The sequence below is a fragment of the Salvelinus namaycush genome, chromosome 13, assembly GCF_016432855.1.
Source record: "Salvelinus namaycush isolate Seneca chromosome 13, SaNama_1.0, whole genome shotgun sequence".
Taxonomy (NCBI): domain Eukaryota; kingdom Metazoa; phylum Chordata; class Actinopteri; order Salmoniformes; family Salmonidae; genus Salvelinus; species Salvelinus namaycush.
Genome location: NC_052319.1, coordinates 40287239 through 40313559, shown reverse-complemented (window position 1 = coordinate 40313559; position 26321 = coordinate 40287239). Strand labels below are relative to the sequence as shown.

Genomic DNA, 26321 nt, shown 5'->3' with positions numbered 1-26321 from the left:
AGGAAGAGAGAGTAGAGGGGGTGATATAGAGGAGAGAGAGTAGAGGGGGTGATACAGAGGAAGAGAGAGTAGAGGGGGGTTATACAGAGGAAGAGAGAGTAGAGGGGGGTGATACAGAGGAAGAGAGTAGAAGGGGGTGATATAGAGGAAGAGAGAGTAGAGAGGGTGATACAGAGGAAGAGAGAGTAGAGGGGGTGATATAGAGGAGAGAGAGTAGAGGGGGTGATATAGAGGGAGAGAGAGTAGAGAGGGTGATACAGAGGAAGAGAGAGTAGAGGGGGTGATATAGAGGAGAGAGAGTAGAGGGGGTGATAAAGAGGAAGAGAGAGTAGAGGGGGTGATATAGTGGAGAGAGAGTAGAGGGGGTGATATAGAGGAAGAGAGAGTAGAGAGGGGTGATATAAAGGAAGAGAGTAGAAGGGGGTGATATAGAGGAGAGAGAGTAGAGGGGATGATATAGAGGAGAGAGAGTAGAGGGGGTGATATAGAGGAGAGAGAGTAGAGGGGGTGATATAGAGGAAGAGAGAGTAGAGGGGGTGATATAGAGGAAGAGAGAGTAGAGAGGGTGATACAGAGGAAGAGAGAGTAGAGGGGTGATATAAAGGAAGAGAGTAGACGGGGGTGATATAGAGGAGAGAGAGTAGAGGGGGTGTTATAGAGGAAGAGAGAGTAGAGAGGGTGATACAGAGAAGAGAGAGTAGAGGGGGTGATATAGAGGAGAGAGTAGAGGGGGTGATACGAGGAGAGGAGTAGAGGGGGTGATATAGAGGAAGAGAGAGTAGATAGGGTGATACAGAGGAAGAGAGAGTAGAGGGGGTGATATAGAGGAAGAGAGAGTAGATAGGGGTGATTACAGAGGAAGAGAGAGTAGAAGGGGGTGATATAGAGGAGAGAGAGTTGTCAATGGTGGTTGGGTGTAGCTGGTGAATGAAGTCAGCGCAGGAGAGCAGAGATGAGTGAACAACGCACTTTAATTAGGGCAATAGCACAAAGTAACAATCCAATATGCAAACAAATAACGGTTTCCACAAAACACGGGTTGAAACAGCACCGGAAAAAACAGCCGGAAACCTACCGACCTAACAATAAACATCACACACACAAAGACATGGGGAACAGAGGGTTAAATACACAACACATAATAGGGAAATGAGAACCAGGTGTGTGAGAAAACAAGACAACACAAATGAAAATGAAAATGGATCAGCGATGCTAGAAGACCGTCGACGTCGACTGCCGAACACCGCCCGAACAAGGAGAGGCATCGACTTCGGCAGAAGTCGTGACAGGAGAGAGAGTAGAGGGGGGTATAGAGGAAGAGAGTAGAGGGGGGGTGATATAAGGAAGAGAGAGTAGAGGGGGTGATAAGAGGAAGAGAGAGTAGAGGGGGTGATATAGTGGAGAGAGAGTAGAGGGGGTGATATAGAGGAAGAGAGAGCAGAGAGGGGTGATATAAAGAAAGAGAGTAGGGGGGTGATATAGAGAGGAGAGAGAGTAGAGGGGGTGTAAGAGGATAGAGATAGAGGGGGTGATATAGAGGAAGAGAGAGTAGAGGGGGATGATACAGAGGAAGAGAGAGTAGAGGGGTGTATTAGAGGAAGAGAGTAGAGAGGGTGATACAGAGGGAAGAGAGAGTAGAGGGGTGATATAGAGGAGAGAGAGTAGAGGTGATATAGAGGAAGAGGAGTAGATGGGGTGATATAGAGGAGAGAGAGTAGATGGGGGTGATATAGAGGAAGAGAGTAGAAGGGGTGATACAGAGGAAGAGAGATTGATGGGGTGAAAGAGGAGGAGAGAGTAGAGGGGTGATACAGAGGGAAGAGAGTAGATGGGGTGATAAGAGGAAGAGAGAGTAGAGGTGGTGTATACGAGGAAGAGAGAGTAGAGGGGTGATATAGAGGAAGAATGAGTAGATGGGGTGATATGAGAAGAGAGAGTAGATGGGGTATATAGAGCAGAGTAGAGGGTGATACAGAGGAAGAGAGTAGAGGGGGTGATATAGAGGAGAGAGAGTAGAGGGGTGATACAGAGGAGAGAGAGTAGAGGGGGTGATACAGAGGAAGAGAGAGTAGAGGGTGATATAGAGGAAGAGTAGAGGGGGTGATATAGAGGAGAGAGAGTAGAGGGGGTCATATAAAGGAAGAGAGTAGAGGGGGTGATATAGAGGAAGAGAAGTAGAGGGGGTGATATAGAGGAAGAGAGTAGAGGGGGTGATACAGAGGAAGAGAGAGTAGAGGGGGTGATATAAGGAGAGAGTAGAGGGGGTGATACAGAGGAAGAGATAGTAGAGGGGGTGATATAGAGGAAGAGAGAGTAGAGGGGGGTGATATGAGAGAGAGAGTAGAGGGGTGATATAGAGGAAGAGAGAGTAGAGGGGGTGATATAGAGGAAGAGAGAGTAGAGGGGGATGATACAGAGGAAGAGAGAGTAGAGGAGGTGATATAGAGGAAGAGATGGTAGAGGGGGTGATATAGAGGAAGAGAGAGTAGAGGGGGATGATACAGAGGAAGAGAGAGTAGAGGGGGTGATATAGAGGAAGAGAGAGTAGAGGGGGTGATATAGAGGAAGAGAGAGTAGAGGGGGTGATACAGAGGAAGAGAGAGTAGAGGGGGTGATACAGAGGAAGAGAGAGTAGATAACAGAAGAGAGATGGAGAGAGAAAGAGAGCTTGGTTGGGTCAATTTTATTGACATTTTATTCAACAAGAGATTAATTTAAATTCCATTAATTAATTGAGGCATCCTCAAAAGATGAAAGTTATCTGAACAAAATGTACAATTACCTAACCTTGTTGAAGGGAGTGGCCTACATGATACATTCATGCAAAGGCGACGTGACCTAATATGTTTTTAGGGCAGAGCTATATCAACAACACAAATGTGGTACTGTACACCAGAAAGAGAAAAGATCAGAAGACAATATGTATTAAAGAAAGGCAAATTAGGAACATGGTATTTCCCCTAAAGAAATCTCTAAACATGTCAAATGAACATGAAACAATTCGGTAACACTGTACCTTAAGTTGCCCCACAACCTACCTATGTAACTACACAGTAATACCTGTATGGAACTGCTTTGTAATTACATGGGTAACAGAATGCAGCGGTGTAGGTTACTATGGTAAAGCGTTGCCAACAATTCAAATTAGCATTAGCATGTAACTACATCGTCATCAATGGAATGATGCACTTAAAACAGATTAGTGTGTTTATGATATATGGACATGAACATAAAGTGTCACCCAGGGTCCATTAGTTTGGGTTCTCTATATGCCAGGGGCTTCATGTGAGGCTTTTTTTCCCACACATATTGACTGGATGCGATGAGAGAAAAGGTTTGAATAAATAGATATGGAACGCGGTATGGAAGGCAAGCAACTGCATAAACGGGAAGTTAGAACCAATTGAAGCAGATGCAGTGACAGCCCAGTGTTTAGCATAGCGTTATCTCACAGCACCTATCCTGTGAATAGCTGGGGACACAGCTCACATAGATATGCACACACACGGTAAATACAGCTTTATGAAACCTGCTTTGAATTGTAGTATAGATAATGTCTGATGAGCGACATTGTGACTGATGAGCCCAGTCATTCTGGAACGGAGGCTAACTACCGTTTAGTCTAAATTCCACTAGAGTGCCTGGAAATACGATGACATTGCTAAAGTAGACAAATATTTAGTAGGAAACAACTTTGCCATCATTAGCTTGTCGTCAAATTTACTTTAGACAGTTGGCAATGTTGTCATTAGCTAGCAAGCTTTGTCAAAAATAGCTATCATTGCTAACGTTAGCTAACTAAAATCCAGTGTTCTCCCGTCAATCTTAGCTAGCTAGCTAATGTAATAATGCCTCTTAAGTCAATCTGTAAATCATGTGGCGTTTGCCAGATTATGGGTACACCGAACCAAGCTGTACCGGTTGCACATTTGCAGTCTGTTCCTGCTTTTCACAAACCTTTCAGCAGGGTTCTGGTGGATTATGTTGGTCCTTTGCCCAAAGCAAAGAGGGGTAAACAGTTTCTCTTGACCAGCATGTGCGCTGCCACTCGTTTCCCTGAGGCCATTCCACTGAGGAAAATCACGAGAGGAAAGTTACTACGAATATTGCAAGAGTTTCCCCTTGAAATCAGACATGTCCATGGTAAGGACAACTTGATTGCTGATTGACTTTCAATGGTGGGCAGTCAATAGGTTGTGTTTTGTGTTTGGTCGGTGTGTAGCCCGGGCTCACATATTGTTTTGACTAAACGTTTTGCTGTGTTGTAGATGAGTATTGTTTTGGTTGCACTCGTTCCATAGGGATGAGAGTTTTAGAAATGTATAGTACTTTACACCCATTTCTCAAAAATGTTAAGATTTAGGCAATTACAGTGCATTCGGAGAGGATTCAGACCTCTTGACTTTTTCCACATTTTGTTTCGTTACAGCCTTATTCTAAAATTGATTAAATTAAATCTACACACAATACACCATAATGACAAAGCAAAAACAGTTTTTTAGAATTTTTAGGAAATGTATCAAAAATAACAAACTGAAATATCACATTTACATAAGCATTCAGACCCTTTACTCAGTACTTTGTTAAAGCACCTTTGGCGAGTTTATCTTGTTTTTTTGCATCTTAGTGGGCAAATTTCAGTGGACACTCCCATGAGTGTCTTCCAGAACCCCTCCTAGAACCACACCTGTTTTGTTTTGGTTGTTAGTGACTCTTTGTTAGCTCCGCCTTCTGTTTGAGTGACATTTTTGGTTTTCTTGACAGGGAACATAACAGCTACATTGAAAGAACCCCATGCACATGGGTCAGTCAATTTGGACCAATCCACTGCGGGGGGGGTATCTGGGTGTGAGTGAAGTGCTGTTATATCTCTGCCACCTGCAGGACAGCAGTGGACTGTGTTCCAGTCTCCATCTCCTGCTCCTCCACATACTGGCTGCAGTTCGGGTCCCCCCGCACCTTGGTGGACTGGGCGATCTGGACACCCGTGAAGGGGTTAACGCACCAGCACTCGCCCCGCTGACCGTGGGTGGACATGTGGCACTGGAACACACAAGGGGAAAATGAGAGAGAAAAGGGTCGGAGGACAATGGGGTGATGGGGAGAGGTGGAGGGTTAATGAGGCCCTGGATCCAGTCAGACGGGGCGTTTTCAGGGGGCGGGTGGGGGCGACGTAACAGGAGGGCGTTTGCATTTGGATTGGCCGAGATGAGATGGAGGGGTGAGGCTCAGCCCCCCCAATAACAGCCCATCCTCATGTCATGCCCCCCATCCCCCCTGTGTCCATCACCCCTCCCCCGCCCCCCCCATCCCCCCTGTGGAGACCCTCCTCTCTACCCCGAGAATGAGGTCATAACTCTACTGCGCGGGACTAGATCCGGGGGATAGGGACATAGGGTAGGAGAGAGCCAAAAACACATTTCATTTTTTCCTTCAATGAGAAAGAAGAAAAAGTGACAGTTACAGTATTAACCGGAGGAACAAGATGATTACCGAACGATTAAGTGTCGTTGGAGGTGCAGTATTTTTTGAGCCCTGGGAACCGAGGGGTTTTGTCATCAAAACAATGCCCTCATTCATTCTCTCTCTCTCTCACAACTTCAGACAGATGCCTTGATGCTGTATGTTCAGAATACAGATATGTCATATCATTGTTTTGACCACATTCTAAAAATAAGTGGGTCGTTCCAGCAACAAAGACAAGCTTGCAGAGGAAACTGAGAAAATTCTCATTGGTAACCATTGTTTTGACTGGTGTAGTGCCTGGCTATAGTCTGTCTGCAAACATTACCTTGTAACTCTGTTAAAAACATCACCCCATTCTCGGGCATAGGGTGGGTGAGAGTGAGCGCGGGGGGTAAGGGGGTATACTTTTACACACACACTGGGCCTCTATCCTGTCTGTGTGTGTGTGTGTGTGTGTGTGTGTGTGTGTGTGTGTGTGTGTGTGTGTGTGTGTGTGTGTGTGTGTGTGTGTGTGTGTGTGTGTGTGTGTGTGTGTGTGTGAGTGGATTTAAAAAAAATCACGACAACATTGTTTTTCTTCAACCATTTTCAGTTGACCCCTTTACCAGAATGAGTTGAGCTAACAAAGATAAATTGCATTAAAACATATCAACGATTTGAGACTTACCTGTTTGAGATTGTACTGGCCTATCTTTTCACAGTTGGGGAATTGGAGTTGGTACAGATTCTCAACTGGTCCCCTGTTATCATGGAAGCTCATCTTGGAGATCTCCTCCAGCACCTTGTCCATTTCCTGTTCACAAGGACCCTAAAAAGCACCGACCAAATACAAAAGTTCAGAAATAGACCATCACCATCACCAGGCAGGCCTACTGTGTTGTGACTTTGTACTGAGGTAGCTAAGGTCCACAATGGGTCAGGTACAATACCAATAAACGCCCAAGACATAGGAACACACAATCACTCACGGAAGGAGAAAAAACAACTCTCCTTACTTTTCCTACAACACTGTACACACGTGAATAAACTGAGGAAAACCTTAACAAGCAACATGAAAATAATCCCGCACAAACCTAAGCGGGAAACAGGGGTAAATATACACACAGAAATTTAAGCAAATGAAAACCAGGTGTGAATGAACCAAAGACAAAACAAAAGGAAAAATAAAAATGGATCGGTGATGGCTAGTAGGCCGGCGACGCCGACCGCTGAGCACTGCCCGAACAACGAGAGGAACAACCTTCGGTGGAAGTCGTGACAAACTGTAAGATATTATTATCTGTTATGGCAGCAAGTTGTTTCCATGACTGTTGAACTTAGACATTCAAGTCAGCACCATCCAGTAAATAAAGGATTGCATTGTATGACAGGTGTCCAGAGTAACAGAGCTGAGGGCTGAAGGTTTGTATGACAGGTGCCAGCGTAACAGAGCTGAGGGCTGAAGGTTTGTATGACAGGTGCCCAGCGTAACAAAGCTGCGGGCTGAAGGTTTGTATGACAGGTACCCAGCGTAACAGAGCTGAGGGCTGAAGGTTTGTATGACAGGTGCCCAGCGTAACAGAGCTGAGGGCTGAAGGTTTGTATGACAGAAGCCCAGCGTAACAGAGCTGAGGGCTGAAGGTTTGTATGACAGGTACCCAGCGTAACAGAGCTGAGGGCTGAAGGTTTGTATGACAGGTGCCCAGCGTAACAGAGCTGAGGGCTGAAGGTTTGTATGACAGGTGCCCAGCGTAACAGAGCTGAGGGCTGAGGGTTTGTATGACAGGTACCCAGCGTAACAGAGCTGAGGGCTGAAGGTTTGTATGACAGGTACCCAGCGTAACAGAGCTGAGGGCTGAAGGTTTGTATGACAGGTACCCAGCGTAACAGAGCTGAGGGCTGAAGGTTTGTATGACAGGTGCCCAGCGTAACAGAGCTGAGGGCTGAGGGTTTGTATGACAGAAGCCCAGCGTAACAGAGCTGAGGGCTGAAGGTTTGTATGACATATGCCCAGCGTATCAGAGCTGAGGGCTGAAGGTTTGTATGACAGGTGCCCAGCATAACAGAGCTGAGGGCTGAGGGTTTGTATGACAGGTACCCAGCGTAACAGAGCTGAGGGCTGAAGGTTTGTATGACAGATGCCCAGCGTAACAGAGCTGAGGGCTGAAGGTTTGTATGACAGGTACCCAGCGTAACAGAGCTGAGGGCTGAAGGTTTGTATGACAGGTACCCAGCGTAACAGAGCTGAGGGTTGAAGGTTTGTATGACAGGTGCCCAGCGTAACAGAGCTGAGGGCTGAGGGTTTGTATGACAGGTACCCAGCGTAACAGAGCTGAGGGCTGAGGGTTTGTATGACAGGTGCCCAGCGTAACAGAGCTGAGGGCTGAAGGTTTGTATGACAGGTACCCAGCGTAACAGAGCTGAGGGCTGAAGGTTTGTATGACAGGTGCCCAGCGTAACAGAGCTGAGGGCTGAGGGTTTGTATGACAGAAGCCCAGAGTAACAGAGCTGAGGGCTGAAGGTTTGTATGACAGATGCCCAGCGTAACAGAGCTGAGGGCTGAAGGTTTATAGGACAGGTACCCAGCGTAACAGAGCTGAGGGCTGAAGGTTTGTATGACAGGTGCCCAGCGTAACAGAGCTGAGGGCTGAGGGTTTGTATGACAGGTACCCAGCGTAACAGAGCTGAGGGCTGAAGGTTTGTATGACAGGTAGCCAGCGTAACAGAGCTGAGGGCGGAAGGTTTGTATGACAGGTGCCTAGCGTAACAAAGCTGCGGGCTGAAGGTTTGTATGACAGGTACCCAGCGTAACAGAGCTGAGGGCTGAAGGTTTGTATGACAGGTGCCCAGCGTAACAGAGCTGAGGGCTGAAGGTTTGTATGACAGAAGCCCAGCGTAACAGAGCTGAGGGCTGAAGGTTTGTATGACAGGTACCCAGCGTAACAGAGCTGAGGGCTGAAGGTTTGTATGACAGGTGCCCAGCGTAACAGAGCTGAGGGCTGAAGGTTTGTATGACATGTGCCCAGCGTAACAGAGCCGAGGGCTGAAGGTTTGTATGACAGGTACCCAGCGTAACAGAGCTGAGGGCTGAGGGTTTGTATGACAGGTGCCCAGCGTAACAGAGCTGAGGGCTGAGGGTTTGTATGACAGGTGCCCAGCGTAACAGAGCTGCGGGCTGAAGGTTTGTATGACAGGTACCCAGCGTAACAGAGCTGAGGGCTGAAGGTTTGTATGACAGGTACCCAGCGTAACAGAGCTGAGGGCTGAAGGTTTGTATGACAGGTACCCAGCGTAAAAGAGCTGAGGGCTGAGGGTTTGTATGACAGGTGCCCAGCGTAACAGAGCTAAGGGCTGAACGTTTGTATGACAGGTTCCCAGCGTAACAGAGCTGAGGGCTGAAGGTTTGTATGACAGGTACCCAGCGTAACAGAGCTGAGGGCTGAAGGTTTGTATGACAGGTGCCCAGCGTAACAGAGCTGATGGCTGAGAGTTTGTATGACAGGAGCCCAGCGTAACAGAGCTGCGGGCTGAAGGTTTGTATGACAGGTGCCCAGCGTAACAGAGCTGAGGGCTGTAGGTTTGCTCTATATTGTACAGTAGTGTATCTGACAAGCATCATAGTGGGTCAAAGTGGGTCCTCTGATGGCTTGGCCTGGGAGGAGTGGGGCATGGCCTGCCAGCGATCTTATTTGAATCTTACAATACCATATGGATGCGTAGTTCTAACACATTCTGTTGAGGGAAGGACAATGTAGAAAAAGCAGGCTCCTCTAAACTTAAGTCTTCTAATCTCTAGTTGGAGAAAATGATGATCTCACTATCTACCTCATACTCTGAAAACTCACGGAAACAGAAAACCCATCTTTAACCATTCCAGCAAACCCCAGGCTGTAAAAAATGTGAATCTTCAGATTAGTTGTCCCTCTGCAAACCCACAACTCGGCTCTGGTATTTCTACTTTGGAATAGAAATGTATTGATGGTCAAAATGCTGTCTATTTTTGACGGTATTTCGCAACAGTTATACCAATTGCAGTATTAAAAGAAATAGGGCCAAATTAATCAGAATCATTTATTTGAATAAATAACAATCTGTGTGAGCGTGCGTCCAGGCGAGGGCACTGCCGTACCAAATACCATGCCGACCAGGGTCACCACTGACCTCTGCATTAAGGCCAGTATTCAATAAACTACGGAGAGTTGAATTACAAATACCATGCCGACCAGGGACACCACTGACCTCTGCATTAAGGCCAGTATTCAATAAACTACGGAGAGTTGAATTACAAATACCATGCCGACCAGGGACACCACTGACCTCTGCATTAAGGCCAGTATTCAATAAACTACGGAGAGTTGAATTACAAATACCATGCCGACCAGGGACACCACTGACCTCTGCATTAAGGCCAGTATTCAATAAACTACGGAGAGTTGAATTACAAATACCATGCCGACCAGGGACACCACTGACCTCTACATTAAGGCCAGTATTCAATAAACTACGGAGAGTTGAATTACAAATACCATGCCGACCAGGGTCACCACTGACCTCTACATTAAGGCCAGTATTCAATAAACTACGGAGAGTTGAATTACAAATACCATGCCGACCAGGGTCACCACTGACCTCTACATTAAGGCCAGTATTCAATAAACTACGGAGAGTTGAATTACAAATACCATGCCGACCAGGGTCACCACTGACCTCTGCATTAAGGCCAGTATTCAATAAACTACGGAGAGTTGAATTACAAATACCATGCCGACCAGGGTCACCACTGACCTCTACATTAAGGCCAGTATTCAATAAACTACGGAGAGTTGAATTACAAATACCACTTTCTAAACTGTAATCAATTTACACAGCAGCACGTTTAGGGAGGAAGGGAGGCTCCTATGACACAGTTCTAGAATTAGTTAACCCTACCAAAACCCTTAAAGCTAAACTATGTAGTTCTGTAATACTAATGCTCATTAAGTTTCTGAACTGTATCTCTCGAATAGCAGATGTGAACAAAGACGTATTTTTCATTTTTTTTGTAATGGTTTTTCCTGACCTTCATGGGCAGCTGGGTCTTAGGTTCCTCGGGACAGTTGTTGGTCTTCATCTTGGATTTGAGCTCGATCTGGAACTGCCTTGTGGCCTGATCTTTGGACAATATCCAGATCCTGACATCTGTGATCGGCTTCTTCTGAGTGGGGGCCTCAGTGCCATGCTGCTCCACTATAGGTCCTCACACACACGCACACACACACATGCACACGCACACGCACACACACGCACATGCACACGCACGCACACACACACACACAAAAGGCTTAGTTCAGTGCCTACAGAAAGTATTCACACCCCTTGACTTTTTCCACATTTTGTTGTGTTACATCCTGAATTTAAAAGTGTGAGTTTTCTTGTCACTGTCCTATACACAATACCCCATAACGTCAAAAGTGTGACATTTTTACCTTTTAATAAAACATTTAAAGCTTAAATGTCGTGAGTCAATAAGTATTCAACCCCTTTGTTATGACAAGCCTAAATAAGATCAGGAGTAAACATTTGCTTAACAGGTCACATAATAAGTTGCATGAACTCTGTGTGCAATAATAGTGTTTAACATGATTTTTAAATGAATGCCTCATCTCTGTAGCTCACACATACATTTATCTGTAAGATCCCTCAGTCGGGCTGTGAATTTCAAACACAGATGTCCAGGGAGGTTTTCCAATGCTTTGCAAAGAAGGGCACATATTGGTAGATGGGTAAAAAAAGCAGACATTGAATATCCCTTTGAGCATGGTAAAGTTATTAATTACAATTTGGATGGTGTATCAATACACCCAGTCACTACAAAGATACCGGTTGTCCTTCCTAACTCAGTTGCTGGAGAGAAAGAAAACCGCTCAGGGATTTCACCATGAGGCCAATGGTGACTGTAAAACAGTTACAGAGTTTAATGGCTGTGATAGGAGAAAACTGAGGATGGATCAACAACATTGTAGTTACTCCACAGTACTAACCTAATTGACAGTCTGAAAAGAAAGAAGCCTGTACAGACTAAAAAATATTCCAAAACGTGCATCCTGTTTTCAACAAGGCACTAAAGTAATACTGCAAAAGACGTGGCAAAGCAATTAATTTTTTGTCCTGAATACAAAGTGTTATGTTTGGGGCAAATCCAATACAAAACATTACTGAGTACCACTCTATATATTTTCAAGCATAGTGGTGGCTGCATCATGTTATGGGTATGCTTATAATTGTTAAGGACTGGGGAGTTTTTCGCGATCAAAAATAAACAGAATGGAGCTAAGCACGGCAAAATCCTAGAGGATAACCTTGTTCAGGCTACTTTCCACCAGACACTGGGAGATGAATTCACATTTCAGCAGGACAATAACCTAAAACACAAGGCCAAATCTACAATGGAGTTCCTTACCAAGAAGACTGTGAATGTTCCTGAGTGGCCTAGTTACAGTTTTGACTTAAATCTACTTGAAAATCTATAGCAAGACCTGAAAATGGTTGTCTGGCAATGATCAACAACCAATTTTACAGAGCTTGAAGAATGTTGAAAAGAATGATGTGCAAATGTTGCACAATTCAGGTGTGGAAAGCTCTTAGAGACTTACCCAGAAACACTCACAGCTGCAATCGCTGCCAAAGGTGATTCTAAATGTATTGACGCAGGGTTGTGAAATATTCTCTACATGAGATAAACACTTTTCACTTTGTCATTATGGATTATTGTTTTGTAGATGGGTGAGGGAAAAAATATTTTATCAATTTTGAATTAAGGCTGTAACACAACAAAATGTGGAATAAGTTAAGAGGTATTACTAGTGGCTGAAGGCACTGTATTTGCAAAGAATACAAAACAAGGACATATGCACATAACAAGTTTATATGCACAGGAAACTCGTTCCAAACAAGGAAGGTGAGTGCTGAAGATAATTTTTCCTGTATTGGCTCTCAGGTTTGCAGAACACATGAAATCTGTTTTCTTAGCTCCTATACATGCCCTTAATTAAGTCAAGCAAAATTGAATCTGTGCCCTGAAACAGGGGATGATGTGTATGAGTTCACACACACACACACACACACACACACACACACACACACACACACACACACACACACACACACACACACACACACACACACACACACACACACACACACACACACACACACACACACACACACACACAAACACACACAAACACTCACTCACAGTCGTATGCTCTCCTTTAATCACAAGGTCGCTATTAAAGCACTGTGTTTCTAATGACACGTTTCTGTAAACAATGTGTTGTCACGTTTAGAAGACAAAGATTCACATAGGCTGCCTCAAGGCACCGTCCTGCTGGTATGTGTCTCACACCCTGACGTCACTTTTCTTGCTGGGCAGTGAGTGTCAGAAGTGGTCGGGACTATAGTCTCATTGGCGACGGTGTGCGCAACTGTATATACTGTATACTACAGGTTTTAAATAGCCTGAGATTGGTTGTGCTGTTACAGTCACAGCCCTCTGCACATACTGTATACAAGCCTCTGCCTGCGTGATATCAGAGGTCCCGCCTGTCTTCTACTTCTCCTCCATCTGTACAATACATAAATAAATGATGAACTGCCAATCTATGTTTGGTCCACTTGAAGTTTTACCATCTTTGGTCACATTGATGCAAAGCTGTCATCAAGGTAAAGGGTGGCTATTTGAAGAATCTCAAATATAAAATATATTTTGATTTGTTTAACACTTTTTTTGGTTACTACATGATTCCATATGTGTTATTTCATAGTGTTGATGTCTTCACTATTATTCTATGTAGAAAATAGTACAACTAAAGGAAAACCCTTGAATGAGTAGGTGTTCTTAAACGTTTGACCTGTAGTGTTTATACATATATTTTGTAAAAATATATTTACATTTTTACTTTCTAACCCTACCACTAAACTAGTGAACAACAATGCTTAGGCCTCTACTTCCAGCTTTGTTATTACTCCTGTCCTTCCTCTACACTCAACCTCTCCCATCTATTTCTGATGTCCATCCGGTTTGATTTCTATTTGCCATATCTTTCAAACTGTGCTCTTTCACAAAAGTTCTTACGGACACAGTAAACATTTTCACTAAAAGTATTATTATAGTATTGATTGATTGACATTTTTGAGATCACCTAGTAGTGCTCTCTGCAGGGTTAACTCCAGGAAAATGTTCCGGTTCTACAGCCATACCTGAACCTGCGACCAAAAATAAGCTACATATGGACAGTATCAAAACAAATGATCTAATGATTCTGTCTCTTCACAGCAAAACCTGCAGAACTGGCATGGTTGTATCCCCCATATAAATAACAATATATTGGTTGCAAGAATTCTGTATAATAATTTAAATTAAAAAATGCTATGTTTTGAATCCGTTTTGCGTTTCAGTTCATAAACCATGTGCCATTGAATCGGGATGCCAAAAATCTCTTCCCAACTATTTTGCAATCTATAAGGCACAGCTGTCAATTTTTTGGTCCTTAAATGAAACTGGTAAACTTTTTTTATTTATCACAATTTTCTGTAAACAATTTTGATCTTCAATGCAGAGCCGACAGACACGTTCCTTACGTTTTCCCCCTTCCACTTGCCTCTTCCATTTTTGCGGTAATGCTGCAATTAGTTGGTTGTAATTTTGGGTAAAGCAGACATTTCCATATATTTTTGATAGCTGAATTTGTAGCATAACTCCACTAGTCCTATTTATAATATCATTGATGAAGATTATTTAAAAAAATATATATTTTTAAGTATTATGTTTTTTTATCAGTTCGTATATTTGTTGTATCATTGTTGTGTAATTTATTCTGTCTTCTCTGGTGGATTAAATTGAAATTGCAAACAACTTTTTTTGCCTTGTTTTAAAAATAGCGATATTTGGGAGATGTTTTTCTTTTCAAACTGAAAGTGAGAGGTTGTAATCTGAATAAAGCGAACAAGGCCTTTATTGAACATGGGGTGAGACATTCTTACTAATTTGCTAGAGAACCAGTCTGATTTAATTTTAACTTTTGAATGACTGAAGCCTTTAGTGAGAGGTCTAATGCTTTAATATTTAATCATTTCTGCCCTCTGAATTCATATTCATTATATAAATAGGCCCATTTAATTTTGCCTGGATTGCCAATTCCAAATAAAATTGAATATTATTTTCTCAAATAATTTAAATCACTTTTCACTAGGTGTAGGCAAGACCATAAGCAAAAAGGTAAACAGGGATAAGACTGAAGAGTTAATCAGGGTGATATTTCCACAAATAGACAGGTATTTACCTTACCATGGTAGCAAGATCGTATCTATTGTCGATAACATGCCTAATCTGTATTACCACATGGTCAAGCTGTGTCATGGTGTCCCCGTTACAATGTGTCATGCTGGCCCAGTTACACTGTCTTTCACACTATGGCCTTTTGCAGCATCGCTCGGCTACCAAAAAGCAGGCTGAATTGGCCCAACAATGCAGTTTAGGAAGCTCAATATTACACAATGTCTCCATTCTGATGTTCTTACACTCATTTCCCATTCACTTTTTGAAACCCAGAAACTATGTTTATAACTTAGCTGAATGTTGCTATTCTAATAGAGAACACTGGTGACTAAATTGTTGACTAAGGAGCGGAACGTTACGGGAAGTGAGCACAGAATAGTATGGAAGCACTTTTAGTCTGGTTTTCTTGCTGAGTAAGGACTCTCTGCCTGCCTTCTCAGGGGAGGTGAACTACCTGCCGGGGGCACTGTGTGAGCGTGTGTGTGTGTCTCACTCCACTAACTCTTATCTGTAATTAGGGAGGCACAAACTGAGGAGTATGGCTTTGAGACATTAAATCACTCCCGGGAGGGAGAGCAACCCGATGACTCGACAAAGGTATTCATAGAGAGTACAGTGACCGTGCCTGAGTGTCTGAGAGAGAGCAAGAGCGAGAGAGAGAGAGAGAGGGAGAGTCGGAAAGAGAGAGAGAAAGAAAGAGGGGGAGAGTCGGAGAGAGCGAGCGAGAGAGAAGACAAGGGAATGAGAGAGGGGTTATTCATATCTAGTTTGGCATGACTTTATTCAGTAGGCTTCTCCTCAAAATGTCAGGGATGGCTGTCAAAACGTCAGGTTAAAACGTCCTCAGCAGTAGAGAGTATAGTGTTCAGGCAGTCCAAATAAAGGTGACCCAGATTCAATGCTAAAATGCACTGTGGCAGAAGCTGTTGAAAATACACTTTTCAAAAGAAATATACACGTTTCAGCTTGTTAGAGTCACTTTGCAACACTAGTGGTGATCCAATCTTGGCCATAGAAACTGCATCTTACCTGTGGAAAGTCATCTGAACTGGGGACTTTGTGAATGCTATTGGGTACACATTCACAGTTCAAGTCAGCAATATACTAAGAGTGAGTAATATACAGTGTTTACAATGTCACTTACAATGTTATTTTTTTTTCTCGATAGTGGTTGTCATTTACAGTAGAACTGTGCTCTCAAAATGTGGTAACTACAGTATGTTCCAAATAAAACCTTTCTTGTCTGCCAAGGAAATGTCCATACTTAAAACAGTATTAGGCTTCACTCGAGGCTAAACCACTTCAAACAAGTTAAATAATTGAGTAGGTTTTGTCGAGCCAAAAAACCCAGAACATTAGATGAGTTGCTTCTTCTTCCAACTCTTCAAAGTCAAAAGTCCAGAAGTCTTGTATTTGATGACTTAGCAATTATTACAAAGGGAAGGAGAGGCATGGCTGTCGTATGTGTCAATTGCAACGTGACTTACTTATGCTAAAAAAAAAATAAAAAAAAAATCATAGGAAGTTCACAAAAAGTCACACAAAGTTATCCTGAGGAAATAGTCACGATGTGCCTAACCTTGTCCTCGGGCTAATTGTGCATATGAGCCTGGAACACCAATAAACAAAAAGGTGTCTTTTATGGGAGTGAACTTAAGTATTTGTCATTATTTGAACATAGCGAATCACACGACTGTGAATCAGAAACATGTGGTGTGCTAGCAAAAACATTCATTCAACATTGCTTGAGAGGCTGAACTCTAGCTAGCTACCATCTAGCTAGCTAACTTAATATAGCAGCCTTGCTGGTTATACATCATCCAAATCTGTGATCAATATGTGCCGCACTCATTGGGAAAACTAACAACCCTAATAAAAAGGACAGAATGGACTCAAACAGCAAGCTACATTTTATGAAATCTCCACGTTGCATCAGACGAGCGCAGAAAAGGCAAACATACACAGACATAGACAAGACAGGGGAGGTGTTGTGGGAGATGATTGATGAGTGTTAAGCCAATGGTTATGCATCTGGACTTTCTCCCTGACTTTTTATTAGCTTATGGACTTTTTCCAGAACTTTCCACTGGCCCAACGAAGGCCATGTTTGAAGTGTTCGCCTACCAGACCTTCTGAGCATTGGGAGGAAGTCTGATGAACAAGATTAGGATGTGCTAAAACAGGCTAACATATGATAACAAGTTGCTGTTTTTGACTATTGTGAGCTCTGTCTTTAAAACATACAGTATTTGATTATTTTAGAAAACCACTTTTTTCAACTGGTCTCCATCCTGTTTTGACCTCTAAATGGCTCATAATTCTCCAGGCCCATAGCTTCTCCTTTCAGAACAGGTTCAATGTCAAGCTAATGGCATTCAATTAAGGAGAACATCAGCTGATTGCCTTCCTGGAAAAGGGAGTTCTTTATTCTCCTGAAGGGAGTGTCTTCAGGGACACATGTACTAAAATGCAGCTTCCACCCAGAGCACTCCCTCCCTCTCTATCTTTATCTCTCGCTCTGTCACACACACACACGCACGCACGCGCGCACACACGCACACGATCACGTGCACACACACACACACAGTAATTAAACACCTGTAGGGGTGTGAGCACACCAAGTCTGAGCACACCATTACCTGCAGGGCTACAAGGGCAATGCCAGTCCAGACAACACACCGAGAGGAGAAAGAGAGAAAATAGAGATACAAAAATACGTAACAGATTTAGGGTTGCAAGAGAGGGTGTATTATTGAAAACATTCTCAGTTTACCAGTAAACTATCAGATTTTTGGTATCTTTCAAGGATTGTATGTAATTTATCACAAGACATCTAGTGGCCCTGTTAGGTACTACAGATTATCACAGGTGTCTGTAAGAATTTTCTGTTCCTCTGTGTGGCTTTATCACATGTAAAATATATATGAAATAATTAAATAAGATGATTTAAAAATAAACAATAGAATGCCAAAGCTGTAAAACATTATCCTAAATACAAACCATGAACTTTGTGAATACCATTGGTGTTGAATGGGAGGGTTTCAGCATCAAATATCCTTTATGCATTTATTTTTTTACAAATGTATTTATTTTCCTACGTCAATATGTGTTTTTTGTCAATATTTTGTCATCAAACTGGTGGCAGTTGTGAAAAAAATACAATATTTGGAAGAGTTGCATTGTTATTTAAAAATAATAATCATTGTTGATGACATGCTTTAAAAAAATGAATTAGGCCATTTCCTCTTCAACCATATGGTCAATCTACTAGAAACTCATGGACAACATGGACACAAATATAATAAATGAATACTATATGTGCAGTTATTTAATTATAAATGATCAAAGTTACGATCGATTGCCATAGGTAACTTTGGTAAAATACAGGAAACTTTGCAACCCTAAACAGACTTATGGTCAAACATCAGTCATGGAGCGACAACAGGAACATGGATTTGATTGCTACCAAACTGCCACTATTAACTCTTCCCCATCTGGGAATGTTTTGTGTCAGAACAGTGAGAGACTGAATGCAGCTCCAGCCTGTGCAATGTGCACTCAGGCAGATGAGGACAAAGGTTCAAATATCCATCCAAGCACATAATCCCTTTAAAGTGATGAGTGAAACCATTGAGTTAAGGGTGTACTGTACGTACTCTCAAGTTTGTTTTTGTGTGTTTCGGGGGAACGAAAGCACATGGTGCATGAGTTCACGCAGCTCTTCAATTTGCTCCAAGATGTGATGTCATGCCAATAACAGCAACTGTTATCGAACAAACACACGGTGGAGGGTGAAAGGCGGAAAACTCTGTGTGGGTGTATGACGTGCTACCTAATTAATGAGAATGTATCAAGCCCCAAGGTGGTAGATCTGGGACATTTCCCCTCAATTAAAAGACAACTTGGCACCTGATAGCACCTCTGCTCATGAAATGGAATCTGATGTGAAGGGTATGCTGTATGTCAGATGGCACAGAGTTACTGCCAGCAGTATTCATGTTTGACCTGTGCTCTGGGAACTAAAAAAGGGGGGAAATTGTTAAACATTTACTTTCCGTTTAAAAAAATCTGAGAAATGGGGTCAGCCAAACATGATTAGCAGTTCAACAAAATATATACACTAATGGATAAAAAAAAGTATATTTTTGAGAAAAAAAAAGTATAATCTTTGTAAATTATATCATAATAGGACTGGTAGAGTTCTGTGACATGCAGCTATCAAAAATATATGGAAATGTCTGCTCTACTCAAAATTACAACCAACTAATTGCAGCATTACTGCAAAAATGGAAGAGGCAAGTGGAAAGGGGAGAAAGTAGGGAACTTGTCTGACGACCCTGCATTAAAGACCATCATTGGCTAAAGAAAATTGTGCTAGATAAAAAAAATAGACCAGTTACATTTAAGGACCAAAAAATTGACAGCTGTGCCATATAGATTGTACAATAATTGGGAAGAGATTTTCAATGTACAGATTCCATGGCACATGGTCTATGAACTGATACACAAAGCAACACTGGATTCAAAACTTTAAAAAAATGTATATTTTAATTCTTGTTAAAACCTCTTGACACTAGGGGGGCACCATTTCGACTTTATATAAATTCGTTCCCAAATTAAACTGCCTCGTACTCAATTCTTGCTCGTACAATATGCATATTATTATTACTATTGGATAGAAAACACTCTCTAGTTTCTAAAACTGTTTGAATTATTTCTCTGAGTGAAACAGAACTCATTCTGCAGCACATTTCCTGTCAGGGAGTGAGATTTCAGAAATCGAGGTCCCTGTTCTGAGGTCAGTTTATAAGTCCCCATGTAAGCCATCTGGCTACATGCACTGCATACGTCTTCCTCTAGATGTCAGTAAGCGGGGAGAATTTGAATGGAGTGGATTGCGCAATCTGGGGCCCTATATAAGACCGTGGAACGGAAGTACCGTTCTTTTCAACTGGGCGCCTGGCGCATCAGGGACATCACAATGGCCTCCTGCAAAGCTTTCGTTTTAGCAGTTCTGTATCTCCGGTCATGTTTTTATTCGTTATAGTTGTTAAAGACATCATAAGGTAGTTAATTTAAACCGACTTATAGCAGTTTAGATCAGTTTATTGCGATTTTCTGGGATTTCTTTGTCATGCGCTTTCACGAGTTGGACACCTCTCCAGTGGGTGGCTAACGTTAGCGGCTATTTCGACAGGACAAGAGGACATCTTTCAACCAAAAGACGATTGTTCTGGAGAAAGGACACCTTGCCCAAGATTCTGATGGAAGCTCAGCTAATAGTAAGCAGTCTTTATGCTGTTAATTCGTACTTATGTTGACAAATGTCAAATAATAATTCCGCCATGAATTATGGTGCGGTCTTGCTTTAGCGCACGCTGTATTGCGCAGTAACGTTCATTTTAAAAATCTAACACAGCGATTGCATTAAGAAATAATTTATCTTTCATTTGCTGTCCAATCTGTATTTTTTAGTCAAGTTTATGAATAGTTTTCGATTAGATTAGGTGCCTCTCCAAGATGGCGCCGGACAGATTGCTTGAAGTTTTGGCCACTAATCACATTGTATAACCACGATTTGTGCCGCTAAATATGCACATTTTCGAACAAACTCTATATGCATTGTGTAATATGATGTTATAGGACTGTCATCTGAAGAATTCTGAGAAGGTTAGTGAAAAAATTTATATATTTTGGTGGTTTATACGTTATCGCTATTTTTAGCTTGAATCAATGCTGTTGTGATGTTTGCTATTGTGGTAAGCTAATATAACGCTATATTGTGTTTTCGCTGTAAAACACTTAGAAAATCTGAAATATTGTCTGGATTCACAAGATCTGTGTCTTTCATTTGCTGCACGCTGTGTATTTTTAAGAAATGTTTTATGATGAGTAATTAGGTAATACACGTTGCTCTCTGTAGTTATTCTAGTCGCTTTGGTGAGAGTTGTGATGGTGGCTGCAATGGTAAACTATGATTTATACCTGAAATATGCAAATTTTTCTAACAAAACATATGCTATACAATAAATATGTTATCAGACTGTCATCTGATGAAGTTGTTTCTTGGTTAGTGGCTATTTATATCTTTATTTGGTCGAATTTGTGATAGCTACTGATGGAGTAAAAAACTGGTGGAGTAAAAAAAGTGGTGTCTTTTGCTAACGTGGTTAGCTAATAGATTTACATATTGTGTCTTCCCTGTAAAACATTTTAAAAATCAGAAATGATGGCTGGATTCACAAGATGTGTATCTTTCATCTGGTGTCTTGGACTTGTGATTTAATGATATTTAGATGCTAGTATTTACTTGTGACGCTATGCTAGGCTATGCTAGTCAGCTTTTTTACTGATGGGGGTGCTCCCGGATCCGGGTTTGGGAGGAATTAGAGGTTAAATTATTATACAAAATTCTTGCAACCAATAGAATTTTATATTTATGGGGGATACAACAATCCCAGCTCTGCAGATTTTGCTGCAATGAGACAGAATTATTAGATTATTTGTTTTGGTACTGTCCATATGTAGCTTGTTTTTGGTCGCAGGTTCAGGAAGGGCTGAAGAACTGCAACATTTACCTGCAGATAACTCTGGAAATAGCACTGCTGGGTGATTAAAAAGTCATAGTCAATCAATTAATAATATAATAATACTCTTAGCAAAACTTTTTATCTTTAATTTACAATCTTTAGAATCTATGAAACTAGAAAGGTTCAGAACTTTTGTGAAACATCACAGCACAGTTGAAAAATATATGGCAAAAATAAATCAAAACTTGATGGTGTTCAGAGATAGATATTTTGGTACTTATTTTCCCCTTATTGGAGTAAACGAATGGACAATAACTCTTAGGCTTCTACTTCCAGTTTATACATACTACAGTATATACATTTTACGGACACAGTATAGTTTACAGTAATTATCTTTTGTTTGTTTTTAGTCCCATCCTCCACTCAACATTTTTTTTATGGGGGATTGGAAATGATGCAGACAATTACATTGATGGAAGGTACCATCTATCTGCAATATTAAAGCTGATCTACTCTCTAAGAAACAAAAAATATGAAATAAAAAGCAGTTTGACAAAAAGAGGTTAGCTTGTTTTGCCTCAAAGATCAATAGCATTTGGATCTACCAGTTAGTCCAAACATACCATGTCAACATTTATTCCCAGAAATCAATAGTGACCCATTTGAACACATATTTTGCTTTGGAGAAACAAAATACATGTTTTGCCGCTGGCCTGGTGCCATTTACAACTAATGAAGGAATTGTTGCATGCTGATTAATAATAGAAGCCATTAAAAAAGACAATAGATATATTGCTGATCTAATTATGATAGAAACACCCGGAGAAGCAATATATATTCCGTATGATACCAGGTTATGTGACATGACATTCAGCAGATTCCATGCACTTTCATTGTGTGGAGACCTTGGTGGCCAATTAAATAACTCACACCCTATGTTTTGGATTATCATGTCACATGACCTGGATTTTACTCTTTATTTAAATAATTTTCATCAAACTGTCCCCTTTTGTTTTTATATCAGATGGTTCAGCACCATCCTCAGACAAATGCTGTAATTTGTTGTCTAATTCTCATTTCTGGAAAATGCTTAAAATAAAGGTTAAAATCCAGGTCATGTGACATGATTAACCAAAACACAGGGCCCTATGTATAACACAGAATACTTACCCTAAATTAATGATAACCTTCTCTTAGTGACAGTCTAGTTACTTACCACTCCTGTCATCTGGCTCTTGAGTGCTGTTGGGTACTGGGTCCACTTTTTGTGAGCATCGCCCTAACCCCTGAACCAGCTGCTCCAAGGGCAATTTTGAATCTGCAGTGGGATAACAACGCAGCCCTGTGGAACACCTCGGTGTGTAGACGCCACAGAATTCGCCTTCTAACCGGGCGCACACCGGACAGCAGCCACAGGCAGGCTCCCTGACTATCTCAGTACAGTTGGTGGCGAGATAAGGACATGCAGTTTGGCGCTCCGCAGTGCATTTCGGACAATGGAATACCAAGTCCCCGAGAAATAGACCCGGCAGAACAAGTAACGTAAGCAGAACCACACCGCAGCCAAAATATAGCACCATTCTGCCTCTAGCTGTACTGTTTATTAAAGAGTAACATGAAAAGATAAGGATGTGAACCTTGTGTCCAAAAGTGCAACTGTCATCTGTCTTAGCATAGCAAACAGGAGAGAGACCCAGTGGTGCAAACCTCAGGGTCCTATCCACTGTCATGTTTCTGATAGTGTATGTCAAAATTGAAGGTGACTACATGTATCTAGTAGTGGGTTGTCTCTTACATAACGTTTGTGTGCAATGGATAACAAATTATTGAAGGAACAAATTGTACAATGTCAATATTTGAATAATTATGTGTTTGTGTGTTAATATCCATGCTTCTATAATAGCAAGAGCCTGCTGTGTGCTTTCTAATGATATTATCTCTAATAAGAAAACTTAATATTTTATCTTAGGCTGCACTGCTGTCCTTACTGAAAAATTATCCTAAGCATTCATACGATTCAGCCATTATGTCAAGATCACTTTTGCTCTTCATAAGAGTATGTTTAAACGATACAAATAATATTACAGCGTGTGCTGAGTGTCTCTGACATGACCACTCCATTTCTCGCATGTTCATTGACACTTAATTAAAGCTGTGCCTTTTGGACCAAAAACAAATGTCTCTCCCTCCCCAGTATGTCTCATTGATTTCTTGGTAGCGAGTAGCAGTTGTTGTGCTTATCCACCAAACAGGCTTCTGTAAACACATACAGGGTGTCTGTATCTCTTGGCCACCGTGGAGAGCAATGGTTGTTGACTCAAGGGGGGCAAAGATAGCACATTTGTGTATATACATATGTGTGGGCAGCAGGTTACCTTTCTGGAATGAATTGTGACGTGAAGGAGGAGGAAACTGAGAAGCTAGTTTGGATGGAGATGTCTATTTATGTAGAACCTTATACCACTTATTAAAAAGCAACTTATCAACACAAAGTCCATTAATTTGAGGATTCACAATATGCTATACAGATCTCTCAAACATCTACAGTATGAAATTAAATGTAATTTACCCACGAAAACATAAACTTTCACATGACAAGCAAAGCAATTATGTAGCTGGGAGCCAATGATACATCAGCATTTGAGGGGTCAAAGAATGCTTTGGGGGCTTAGGTTACACCATATGTTAATATTAAGAGTAAATTAAGAAGAAGAATTTGACAAGTTTTGTTGCAGCAAAATAATCCTGCATCAACAGGATTTTTATGTTAAATCCATAATGTTTTTTTGAACTGTGGTTAGGCTATTAGCTGGCCAAAATGAGGCTACATGAAAAGTGCAAAACTGTTAATATAGCTGTGTGTTAGTGTGTGTTTTCGGTTAATTTATGTACAGTGCCTTCGGAAGTATTCAGATCCCTTGACTTTTTCCACATTTTGTTACGTTGCAGCCTTATTCTAAAATATAAAATATATTTTTTTCCTCACCAATCCACACACACAATACCCCATAATGACAAAGCAAAAACAGATTTTCAGAAAATGTTGCTAATTTATAAAAAATATAACAACTTAAATACCACATTTACATAAGTATTCAGACTCTTTACTCAGTACTTTGTTGAAGCACCTTTGGCAGCAATTATAGCCTTGAGTCTTCTTGGGTATGATGCTACAAGCTTGGCACACCTGTATTTGGGGAGTTTCTCCCATTCTTCTCTGCAGATCCTCTCAAGTTCTGTCAGGTTGGATGGGGAGCATTACTGCACAGCTGTTTTCAGGTCTCTCCAGAGATGTTAGATCGGATTCAAGTCCGGGCTCTGGCTGGGCCACTCAAGGACATTCAGACACTTGTCATGAAGCAACTCCTGCGTTGTCTTGGCTGTGTGCTCCGGGTCGTTGTCCTGTTGGAAGGTAAACCTTCACCCCAGTCTGAGGTCCTGAGCGCTCTGGAGCAGGTTTTCATCAAGGATCTCTCTGTACTTTGCTTCGTTCATCTTTGCCTCGATCATGACTAGTCTCCCAGTCGCTGCCGCTGAAAAATATCCCCACGGCATGATGCTTCCACCACCATGCTTCATCGTAGGGATGGTGCCAGGTTTCCAACAGATGTGACGCAAGGCATTCAGGCCAAAGAGTCTATTCTTGGTTTCATCAGACCAGAGAATATTGTTCCTCATTGTCTGAGAGTCTTTAGGTGCCTTTTGGCAAACTCTGAGCAGGCTGTCATGTGCCTTTTACTGAGGAGTGGCTTTTGTCTGGTCACTTTACGATAAAGGCCTGATTGGTGGAGTGCTGTAGAGATGGTTGTCCTTCTGGAAGCTTCTCCCATCTCCACAGAGGCACTCTGGAGCTCTTTCAGAGTGCCTTCAAATGCTTATCTGCATTTCCTGCAGGAAAATTCTCACATTTCGTGTGATCAGGACTCAGGGTGGCCACATAATATTTGTAGGATGCCACACTGGGCAATCAGGTGGGAGGGAGAACACCGGTGTACCTTTTCCAGTTGACATACTTTCCCACATTTCCTGTGTCTAACCCTGGAGTAGGCACTGGGATTTCCAGCCTACAGCGTAGCCTTGCCTGTCATGTCAAAGCTGGTCTCTGTGTGCCGCTACCTGGGACCAGCCTGGGAGGCCTCCACTGTGCCCAGCATGTGAGGTAATGTCTCTCTGTCCGTGCATTCTCTCATCACCATGTCTGTCCATACCTACCCTAATACACTTCAGCAACTGTGGATCCGACCTGGGTAAAAAAAAAAGTTCTCACAGGTCTCGCAGTTGACAGTCTCATGTCAGAGCATAACCAAGGCATTTTTACATACCTGCGTCTGATTGAGTCTCCGCTGAGTGCAGCTTTACACTTTTGGGACTATTCCATAAATTGGTTCCATTGTGCCAGGCAAGATCAATCAACTAGAGTCTTTCAAAAGAAACCATGGACCCAGGTCTGCCATGGATATGCTGTCTTGCCAGTGGTCACCCTTTAAGGGAACAGTGAATACTCACTAAATGTGCATTGTGTAATGGGTTATTATATTTAGTATGCATATGGACCACAGGAGGCTGCTGAGGGGAGGATAGCTCATAATAATGGCTGGAATGAAGCCAATATAATGTCATCAAACACAAGGAAACAATGTGTGTGCTGTGTTTGATACCATTCCCCTGATTCCTCTCCAGCCATCACCACTAGCCCTTCCTCCCCAATTAATGTAGCAACCTCCTGTGACATGGACAGCAGAAACTTACAAGATCATCTACAGCAGTGGAGGCTCCTCAAAGGAGGACCATACTCCTCAGTGAATTTTCATAAAAAAGGCAACTTACCGATCTGTGGAGACCTGCATGCTAGAACAGCAGAAGAACTAGACACTATTAACAGTCACGGAGACAAACACCTACCAGGAAGCAACAACCTTTCCCTCCCCACATACCCCACCCCCGAAACAACTATGACAAAGTGAAAAACAAAAATGGAGTACAGCTCCTGAAGCTCTGTCGAACACTGGGTCACAGTCAGCCCACTAACA

At 42.1% G+C, this 26321-nt stretch overlaps 1 protein-coding gene across 2 annotated transcripts; it reads right to left on the bottom strand.

Moving 5' to 3' along the window:
* Positions 1 to 2664: 2664 nt before the first annotated feature.
* Positions 2665 to 23017, bottom strand: LOC120058529 (insulin-like growth factor-binding protein 2-B). 2 transcript variants are annotated; one of them, XM_039007251.1, is made up of 4 exons: positions 22508 to 23017; positions 10505 to 10680; positions 6134 to 6274; positions 2665 to 5043 (listed from the first exon to the last, which is right to left on the bottom strand). In XM_039007251.1, the coding sequence occupies exons 1-4, from the start codon at positions 22869 to 22871 to the stop codon at positions 4864 to 4866; spliced, it is 861 nt and encodes a 286-aa protein (XP_038863179.1). In that variant the 5' UTR covers positions 22872 to 23017; the 3' UTR covers positions 2665 to 4863. The 2 variants fall into 2 exon arrangements, with proteins under 2 accessions (XP_038863179.1, XP_038863180.1); XM_039007252.1 differs by having other exon boundaries at positions 10505 to 10671; positions 22508 to 23015.
* Positions 23018 to 26321: the final 3304 nt, after the last annotated feature.

Bases quoted from the DNA above. Each gene is read 5' to 3' on its own strand.
- LOC120058529 (XM_039007251.1), bottom strand. From the start codon at position 22,871: ATGGTGCTATATTTTGGCTGCGGTGTGGTTCTGCTTACGTTACTTGTT. The intron at 6,275-10,504 runs GTCAGGAAAAAC...GGTGCTTTTTAG, and splicing joins AGACCCAGCTGCCCATGAAG to GGTCCTTGTGAACAGGAAAT. The intron at 5,044-6,133 runs GTAAGTCTCAAA...TGTGTGTTCCAG, and splicing joins GCCAGTACAATCTCAAACAG to TGCCACATGTCCACCCACGG.